At 40.2% G+C, this 10,747-nt stretch overlaps 1 protein-coding gene across 1 annotated transcript in view; it reads left to right on the top strand.

The window, feature by feature from the left end:
- The first annotated feature begins 9,506 nt into the window (after window positions 1–9,506).
- Window positions 9,507–10,747, top strand: part of nhsl3 (NHS like 3) — a 37,786-nt gene continuing 36,545 nt past the window's right edge. The window contains exons 1-2 of the mRNA XM_083926308.1: window positions 9,507–9,540; window positions 10,174–10,576. Coding sequence (XP_083782434.1) covers window positions 10,342–10,576 — 235 coding nt within the window. The 5' untranslated portion in view covers window positions 9,507–9,540; window positions 10,174–10,341. The remainder of the gene's footprint in view (window positions 9,541–10,173; window positions 10,577–10,747) is intronic.

Genomic DNA, 10,747 nt, shown 5'->3' with positions numbered 1-10,747 from the left:
CAGTGAGGATCATACTGTGGGTTCAGTCATGGGAGACAGACTTTGTCTACAGAGTGAACATTGTCCACAGTTAAATCATTAGGAGATATTCAATGTTAATCCGTAAATATTTAACCTATAATATAATATTTAAAGCATAGACGGTAACAATATCATATCACGGTATATTTATCTTAAAGTACAAGTTTGAGGATCTTGATTTTTACTTGAGTATTTTCTTTTTATGCTACTTTATACTTCTACTCCACTACAATTCAGTGGGTAATATTGTGCTTTTCACTCCACTGCATTTATCTGATAACCTCAATTACTAGTTACTTCCCATTGATATGCATCGTAAACACACAGGCTTCACAGTGAAAGTTATAAACAAATACTTCTCTGTCCATTCACTGTTGAATTGCCTTTTTTCTGTGTCATTCTTTTGTTTTTTCAGAGTAGAAAGAGACATTGTGGTGGTGATTTAACCAGACTGAAATGATTACAAGAACAACAACAGGAGCGACGAAGAAGCACACAAAGTCCATGTAGCGGGCGCGCATGGAGTGTTGTGGCCGCACACTACACTCATAGGGCCAGTAAATATTCCTTTGCGGGCCAGATGTGCATGCATTGTATGATTATGTCAGAGCTGCTCTGCTGGTATCGCAGTATGAGTCAAAATCCATACCGCAGCCAAATTCATACCGTCTGTACCGTTTATACCGTACACCCCTACCATAGAGATTCGGTTTACATCAGTGTATTGGTGTTTGATCATGTGTTGAGCAAGCTGTGTATGAATAGTCATAATTCATTGTGGTTTTATTACTTATAAGAATTGATTTGTATCAGCAGTGGTGGGAGGATCAAGTGACTGCAGGGTCAGTGTCACCAGACTAAAATATGTCATAACCTATGGGATGGATTAAGATGAAATGTTCCACCAACATGCATGGTTACCTGGGGATGAAGTCTACAGACTTTGAGAATCTGCTGACTTTCCTTCTGACTTTTCCAACACCATTACATTGACATTTTGTGTTAGTTTTTTACGCAAACTATCTTGAAAGCCTTGTATTGCTATGTCATTCGGTACAGATATGCTATCTCATCCTGTATTACCACTACCAGGTTAAAGTTTTCACCTATCCTGTGAAATATCTAGTGCCTCAGTGAGGTTGACATTTATGTTTTTGAGTGAAATGTCTTGGCAACTATATAAATTTTGCACAGACTTACATGTCCCCCTCAGGATGAATTTCAATCACCGTGGGGATCCTTTATTTCCTCATCTAACACTATGATCACTTTAAAAAAGTTTAATGCTGACCAAATACCTGCAAAACTAATCATATTCCTGTAAGTGTTTTAATAGACTAAACTAAGATGTGTTTGTATTAGCTCCAAGCACCACTGTGTCTAAGTACAGTCTCAAAAAACTGCTAGCATTGCTGTGGACTCCAGGTCTTGTTTCAACATTAGTATACATGGCTCTCTCTTGGTTCCAGTAAGTACACCAACATATTATCCACCACACTAGTCAGTATAAATTGTAGCATTCCTCTGGTCTTACTCATCTCTCTCCAGTAGAGGCTGATGGCACTTTTAGCACAACCATCTATCATAAAGGCTCCAAGAGGACACCCTGTTCACCTGATGCTTGCTCTAAATCAATACATATAAAGCTTGGATGTAAAGTTAATGTTGTTAGTGCTATGAGTCATTGGCTGGTGTGTGCACATGTACAGTATATGCAGATGTGTCCATTTGAGACAATTAATGGTGTGATGCAAATGTGATACTATAGTAAATATTAAGATTGCTTCCTATAATAAAAGTCAAATGTGTTCTTGCACGCTCCCAAAAGCCTCAAAGTTACACTGCACAAATATGTTCTTAATCCTTTTTGTTTTCAGAAATGGCTCCACCAGAGAAAATCACCACTCTGTTTAGAGATCTCTTAATTAGATGTTGTGCTGGTGCCAATCCTGTTATTTTTATAAAGATTCGACAGAGGTCACCTCAGGTTTCCAGGCTCTGACGTCAGTGCCTGATTTAAAAAGCCCCCCCAGCCCCCTGGAGAGAGTGAAAACAGGCAGATAGTTTCTCTGCAAAAAGAGAGAGGGAGAAACAAAGAAAGAAGGAAAAATAGATGGTTGGATGCATGGATGGAAACTTGGGGCCTGTTTTTGTCCAGTCCCAAACAACTCAGCAGCAACCACACCCTCTCAGGAATTCCTGTTGCAAAAAATATTTCATGTCATGTTTTTAAGGGCGCAGTTTTCCCTTACCATAAAAATGTTTTCTTACTTAAAAAGCCTCCATGTTGCATAACAGGATGTATATGGAACTTGATGCAACCATGTATTGTATGTACAATGTTTTTTGTTTTTCGTTTGTTCGATAGTGTTATGTTCAGATAAGTTATATAGTGTTAAATAGTTAGGTACACAAGATTAGTAAAAATGAGGAGGATAATCAATTAAAACAATTACTGAACACATGAAAAAAAAGAGGTTTATATGATGAATAGACCTTGGTATGGACCTTGGTTAGAGTTTGGTTTAGTCACTTACAGTAATATAGCCAAACAGGCTAACAACCAAAGGTCAAATGGCAGAATAATTAAAAAGAAAATAATGAAACAATGGCAAATTAGTTAAAAAAAAAAAAAGTAAACATGAGGTTGTTCTAAATCAAAAGTATTTTGTGTCTAGGCCTAGATATTTCTGATGTTTTTTATTTGAGTAATTTGTTTGTTTAAGCATGTGTGTGTATCTTCATGTGCATATGAATTACTAGCCAGATGGCTCTGTACACAGCCAGTGGGTTTTGGCACTGAACACTTCTGGATTCTGAGAAATACTTTACTTCACTCTGAATATCGGACACACAGGGCTTTGTATATTTGCTCTGACTCTGTTTTATTATTTCATCTTTTAGTAAAAACACACGATCCACTGTAACTCGCCATGGAAAATGTATAACTGTGCCGTTCCCTTTGTTTAATTTATGTCTGTATATGTATGTCCAGAAAGGGTCGTGTCAACTTAAAGCAAGAACCATTAACAGGTCAGCTTCGACTTGTCTGGGCAGAAGTAAACACCGAAGGGCTAATAAAATTTGATGGACGGCTTAAGGGTCACTAAGGGAGCACTCACACTGTCCATCCTTACCGTGCCCCGTGCTTTAGGGTCCTTGTCCCCCCCTCCCTCTCCCCCGACAGCCCAGGCCCGTTTGTACTCACACTTCCTGGGCCTTGCGCAAATACTTCTTGCTGCCTATACGTCATCACGTTGTAACACGTCACACGCATTGATCGACTTTCCATTGTCGGAGTTTTTGTGCGTCTTTTCCAACTGTTTTTGATTATTTTTATCTGACCAAATCTGGTCAGTTGCATTCACACTGGTCAAACGAACTAGACTTTGGCTGTAAAACATGCTTGGGCACGGTACGGATGGACTGTGCGAGTGCACCCTAAGCTGATCTATGATGGGGTTACACACACATGGAGATCCAACCCATCTCCTATTCCCTAGAGAGTATCAGACAGATAGAAAACAGATCTAGGGTCAATATTGCTATTTAGTTTATCCAGTATATCTATTAAATCACAGCATTTTTTACAAAGCAATACAGCGGCTAGAAATGTGTGTTTAGAGGCAGATTCAACGCAGTAATTATTCAATAGAAGTCGTTAGTGACAGCAGTGAACACAGTTTACAATATGGCAATGCACACTGCATTGTTTTTGGATTATAGCTACGTCATTTGTCTAACTGACATAACAATTTGCTTACAGAAATCGAATAGCAGGCCTGTCCCCTGGAATTACAGTGTGGTAACGCAAGAGTCACTAACTGCGGTGTTAAGTATACTGCTTTGTTTTAGGGTAGAACTAACAGCTAGTAAGAAAATGACCTACCTTTAGGCTTATTGTCTCTGTCGTCTGGCTCTTGGATAGAATTGTTCCCTAAAGCTACCCCTAAAACAGACAACAGCTTACAACTTCATTTTTAGCAGGTTCAACCCATAGTCTCTCTTTCCTGTCCTCCTCGTCTCACACTCACTAGAGACATGACTCAACAATATTTCCTCTACTTTCTCCCTTTTCTCATGAAGGCAATGAAATGGACACCTCCCTCTCGCTCTAACAACCTTATAACCTTGTCCTTTTGAGCCTCCATTAATGGCAAGTCAAAGGAATGTAGAAGGGACAGTGAGTGTCTGTCCCTACCACCAAGGACCACAACCTGTCTGGGCAGGGAAAACTGGAGTGCAGTGGGTCAGAGAATTGTTTCCTTTTCTTTCTCTTTGCGCTTTTTTCACTCTTGAACTACTTTGGTTTATATGTTTTGTTCATTCCTCTTTCAATACCCCTTTTTCAAGCAGAAGTCACTGCAAAAAGAGATTGTGAAAAGAGATTCTATTCTAGTCGTAGGCTGGTGAGACAAAGCTGTTTCTGTTGCACAGAGGAATCCCCTCTGTGTGCTTCACAGCTGATTATCAACCTGGAACATCTCCCTCGTCTCTCTCAAACTATTATTACACGCCTTGACTCTGTCTGTCCTCATTTTTCTCTCACCTCTCCCCACCCCTCCCATAACTGACGTTAAAAATAGTGGACTGTGGAATGTAACTTTGGAGACTTTTGTTCTTTTTCGATTTTGATTACTCTTTGGTTCTTAGAAATGCATGATAATACACTAGATAAGAAACATGCATGCACTTAAAAGGTAACTTAACTAAACAGCAGAGAAGTGCAGTTGAGACCTGTTATCTATGTAGTTTCAGTATTGCATGCTGTTGTTAGAGGAATGGACAGAGAGAAGCAGTCAGTGCAGAAAGAATGTGTCTGTGGCCGGACAAAGGCAAGTCGGGAATGATAATGCTGGTCCGAGAGAGCTGGGCTTATCCTAACCGGCAGTATGGATTTCCTGCCTGCAGCCTCCTTTCAGTCACACACACACACACACACATATTCAGGTCATTGACAGAAAGTTCATGCTGCTGTCATTACTGTGTTGGTGCTGTTTATTGTGTGATGGGTCAGTTTCAAGGCGTCAAATGTTCTTGAGCAAGGTGCCTCACTCGTAAGTAGTAAATTGTTCGATCTTAAGGGGATTTTAATCCCTTTTACTACACGCCACTATCAACTTTTGAACAGACATTCATGGTTCCCAGATGATGATGCTTACTGACTTTGATGATCCCCTGACTTCTCCTTTTGCACCAGCATACAGTTCACATTTGAGGTTTTAAGAGAATAGTTGTGGCAACGTTTGGGGGAATTGCCATGACAACTGCTTCAGTCATTTTCCTCTCTGGAGGTGTAATAGCTTATCACCTTGCACCGTCATCATTTTTAAATTTGTTGGTGACAAAATACCTGCAAATCTAATGACATTCCCATCAGCCACAGCGACTTTGTGGTACTAGCTAACTAAACTTCAGTATGTTAGCATTGTCATTGTAAGCATGTAAGCATGCTGATGTTAGCATTTAGCTCAAGCATCACTTTGCCTAATGATAGCACAGAGAGCCGATACCATGGCTAAAATTAAATAAATATCACTAAAAGTGTCTAGCTAGGAGTGTCTTCTTAAAACCTGCTGTGTCCATCATATGCAAAGTAATCAGAAGACGTTTTAAGCTAAGAGAAAGGGCGGGTTGACCCTGTTAGTGGGGTCAGGAAGCTTAACAATGAGCAGGTATCCATTTAAGAAGCCTCATAATTATCGGGCTACAATAACCATGGCTGGATCCAAGAACAGCTTTTACTTTTTGCCCAAATTGTACATGGAAGGAAGGACTCTGAATTTTAAAGAAAAAATCTGACTTTGAAAGGAAAAATCAGAGTTGGAGTAAATGCTAAAGCCATATGCCTGAAAACAAATGCGTCTATCCCACTTGTATCATTTAAGGCTTCTAAGATGTTGGCGCGATTACGAGGCAAATTGCCGGCACCAGCCATTGTTTGCTTTTAACTACTTAACTACTTGTTTTCACATATATAGGAGATGCTTTTGGCTCTAAAGTGCTTTGTGAAATACTCTTAGACTAAAAATTTGGGAGTCCTAAAATTAGGACCGATGCCCTTTTTTTAAAAGAGTTAGTCCTAACTCAGCAAGTTTGGAGCCAGATTTAGCCTTATGATGTTTTTGATACGGTCCCTGGTTATTTTATCTATCAACCTATCCTCAATATAATTTCCTGAAAATGTATTAAGTAGGCCTAAACAAATATTGTGACATAAAATGTTATTATTTGTGATACAAGATTTTATCCATATTGTCACCCTACTTGTGAGGCACCATAGGGGCCCTTGTGCTTGCTTGCATGTTTTGGACTTGTATTCCGGCTGTTTTACCCTCTTTAGTGTTTTATATGCACATAGTATTCCATGAATTGCCTTATTTTCTTCATTATATCATCCAGACGTAACAAGGTCCAGTATGTCTCTGTAATCAATATTTATGAATAAACAGAACCGCTGCACATTTGTGTTCCTCCACAGATGAAATAGAATTAAGTTTGATGCAACTACACAGAGAAATGTTGGAACCAGAAGCTGTGCAGAAGTTATATTTCCTTCCATGACCACTTTTAAAACTAGACTGAAAACTTTTATGTTCACCTTAGCTTTTTGCTAAATCTTCGCACTTTTAACGTCAGCACTGTTTTGATTATTGTCTATGTTTTTATTCTCTTTGTCTTTCTGTAATGCATTTGAATTCATGACATGTTGTGCTGTGAAGCACTTTGAGTCTGCCTTGTGTATGAAAAGTGCTATACAAATAAAGCCTTGCCTTGCCTTGCCTAGAACCTATTCCAGAACTATCTTAAATTGTTTGCAAGACCATTATAATCTTTTCTCAGGCGTTGTGTATATGAGTTTGCATGAGTGTTAACATAGCCAGCAGACGAAGCAGACATTGGAGCTAGAAAAGTAGAGATGGAAGAGAACAGAAACTGAGGGAAACAGAGTAGGGGAGGATTGGTGATACATTCCCCAGTAGGCTCATAGTGTTATTGTGGTTAATGATTTTGTACCTCTTACTACAAATGTACAGACACTCTGCAGCTCACTCGCAGACATACAGAGGGCGGCTGTTTTTGATTGTATCGCCATGGAAACGTTAAAACATTTCAGTCTGTTAGGCATGAGTGAACTAAACTATGAGTCATTTTAAACCCTCCCAACACACGAGTACACGCACACAGTATGAATTTGCCAAACACTCACACACAAAAATCAGGATCACTGCAAATGTGCGTCAGGTCAGATTTTTGTTGGGAAAAGTAATTGAACTTTGAATTATTTTTAACAAAGGGAATCTGCCGCATGATCTTAATTGACACAATATTTAGCGTATGGAGTAAATCTACTCCATATGAATGAAGAATGGCCTGGCTGAAGATGATCCTTGCAATTCTCCATAATGCTTGCTCATACGATATAGCAAAAGGCTGCCGACCAGCGCTGAGAGTATGCAATCTATGTGAGGAATGGGGGTCATTAAAGCTGCAGCATATCCAAAACATACTGACAGTAATATCTTTATGTTGTGTGCCAGAATTAGCCCAGGAATGTCCTCAAAGGAGTAAAATCAAGAAAGTGACCCACAGCTCATTGTTTAGCACATATTATTTCACAAATATACACTTCCTGATAAACTAAATGTCTATTAAGTCTTTATAATAAAATGGTAAAAACCAAGGAAATAGTAGTATTATTATATTTGTACTTACTTATTTTGTAATATTTCTGCTAAATCTCTGCTCCAATTAAGTTTGTTGCTCTTTAAGTGTCTCGAGTTGAGTTTACTACTGTCATGTTAGTTGTTTGTGTTGGTTACAGACATAAGAGGGGTGGGGGTTTTGTCAGATCTTGGTTGTTTCTGAAGGAGGTTAATGGCAGTCATATGTCAGATCATCTAGTGCTCCTTTAATTCCCGAGTGATATTTTAATGCAACATTTATTTTATTTTTTAGTCATGATATTGCTTTACATTAGCATACACTGGAGATCAAAATAAGAGAACAAATTATAAATACTCAATTTATTCTGAAATATTGTTATTTTTATATTGTTCAGAATTTGATAGAATAACCGCTGTGGCTATACCACTGCTGTACTAGCATGTGTCTCACACTGCTCTAGTTTTAGCTTGGTCCATGCATCTTGCAGTCTCTTCATCAGTTCTGTAACTGTAGTGGGTTTCTTAGCCATTACTTTGTCACCGAGGATTTTCCAGAGATTATCTATGGGGGCTTAATAACCCCAAAGAGAATCTTGTGTTCAATCTTCTCTCCTTGGATGAAAATAATACAAATATTATGATATTACACTGAGATACTGTGCTGTTCCATTACCCAAATTGTATTATTGGTTGTAGTCTGTTTTTTCATATGAACTCCAGACAATGTCATTAGTTTCCCTTTCTCACATTTGTCACACAACAGGAGATTGTCCATGTCAGAAGCATTCTCACATACTGGAAAAACTCTTTTTGGTTTAGGTGAGGGTGGGTGTTTGGTTAGAGCGTGCAGGAGGCAGGACATGATGCTGATTTCACCACGTTTTACAGAGCCGGTTTGTCATTTGGTCATAAACAAGTTTCTTGCCGTTGTGTCCAGATAATTTTAGGTTTGCAGTGCTTGTGTGAAAGGGGCTTAAGCATGTTGTCCCAAAGCCATGACACCTCCTACTCCTGCTTCCTTTCCTTACACCAGTGGGTCTTCCCCACATTCAAACCAGATGAGCAAGTGCCATGACACACACATATGTGCTCCACCCATTCCCCCCACCGACACATATACAGTGATGTCAGAGCAGAGTTAAGTGGCAGAGCTTGTATGTTGAGTATCTGGTGTCCACCTGGCTGCACAGTGACAGGGTAGAGCCACTCCCTCTTATCTGCAGAAAAACCGCTGCCCCTTCTTCACCTTTGTCAGGCCACCTTTCAATACAGGACTGCTCAGTAGTTTCCCGGGGAACTTTGTCATCTTTTTTGAACTTCAAGAACGAGAAAAAAATCACCTGTCCTCTCTTTTGTCCTCGCTTTCTGTCTCATTTGGCTCATAGAGGGATCTGTCTATCTATGGATACACTGGTCCAAGGTGTGTATTTTTCTTTCCTCGATGCCATGATGCTTCGTGACCCAGGGGTTCCCCTCCTGAGGGATACAGGGATGACTGCACCTGATCCCCGGAAAGGAGGCAAGGAGAAAAGAAAAAAGGAAAAGCCAACTGCAGGACAAGAAAGTATGACGACGACCCATGCAGCTGAAGTGAAGGACTCAATACTTAATGCTAAATTTAAGCTGTTTGGAACGTGAGGTGAAGCAATTAGCGCTGGAATGGTGTTGCTAACTCCTAACAACACTGTGAGAGGTGGGAGGAGAGGCTGGCTCTCATACAGAGGGAGGGACTCAGAGAGCATGGAGCTTCATTCACTCTGCTTAACACACACACACACACACATGCTCCGTTAAGCAGTTCTCAGACCGAGAGAAAAGAGGGGAGTGGAGGAGAGGACTGCACGCTCGCTGAGTAAGTTGTATGCAGTTATATCCTATTCGACCATTTTACAGCAGATATTTTGAATTGTTTGATAATGTGACGCAGACGAAACAGTTGAAGTGCATGTGTTCATCTACGTTTTTTTTATTAAGTAAAAAAATATGCATTTTGGAAGGATTTTTCCACAGTTAGTTTTATTGAATTGAACTTCTTCTCAAACTCACCCATAGACCATTTTTTTGCTGATGGGAACCACATGTCACACACGCATGCACACACACATACATAGACTAAGACTCTGCAGAGGTCCTGCTCGCCTCCCTGGGGCTTCTCCTCTACATACACATAAATGAAAAAATGGAGGAGAAACTTTAGTAGGGCAGTGTGGGTAGGCTCTTGATACATAGTTAGCAATGAGGCTGGTAGATTTTATTTTCACCTTTTTTCTTCTTCTTTTTTGTATAACCCTAAGTGAGTTTGACTTATTCCAGTTAATCTCCCTATTCTAATGAATCTGCTTTCTTTTTCTGTCTTGTTCTTGCTTTCTCATGTCATTCTGTGCTCCATCTGGGTTCAACTTCTATCCAATTTTTCTGTCTTTCCATCTCGCCCTCTCTCTCTCTCTCTCTCTCTCTCATCCTGCTGATCTCACTGTTGTCCCAGGTGGTGACACACAGGGAAAACAGAGACACTGAGTGAGGCCAAAGAGGGACAGAAGGCTTCATAAAACCCTGGCGAGCAGGGAGGTTTCAGATACTGTGACTTGTTCCCGATAGAAGACACTTTGATCCGGGTGGAGGCACCAGGCCTTAGCTCCCAGGACCAACCTCCATGATGTCCAGGAGGAGGTCTACAGGGGATCTGGTGCCCAGGGACATCACTGAGATCTTAGCGCGGGAGGCGAGAGCTCAGCGTGGTCAGAAGAAGCCGGGTAGCTCCCTGGGACAGGCTTTCAGCTGGTTAAAGGGGAGCCGGAGAAAGAAGAGCCATGGCAATGGGCTGAATCGAACTGGTATAGGTGTGACAGATGCCAAACTGGGAGTTCAGAATCATGACCCTGCAAAAGGTGAGTGGGTCAAGACGCTTGTGCATTTTCAATATTCTTTAACCCTCAAAGGCTAATTAATAGTTGAGCTGAAGGAAAAGTTCAGTCTGTCTTATCATACATGAAAACACATATTTTAAGTCTAAATCTGAGCTAATACAATTACATAATAAATCTGTGATATCCTTAATG

This window comes from Echiichthys vipera, assembly GCF_963691815.1.
Source record: "Echiichthys vipera genome assembly, chromosome: 13".
Lineage (NCBI taxonomy): Eukaryota > Metazoa > Chordata > Actinopteri > Perciformes > Trachinidae > Echiichthys > Echiichthys vipera.
This window is presented reverse-complemented; position numbering and strand designations above follow the sequence as displayed.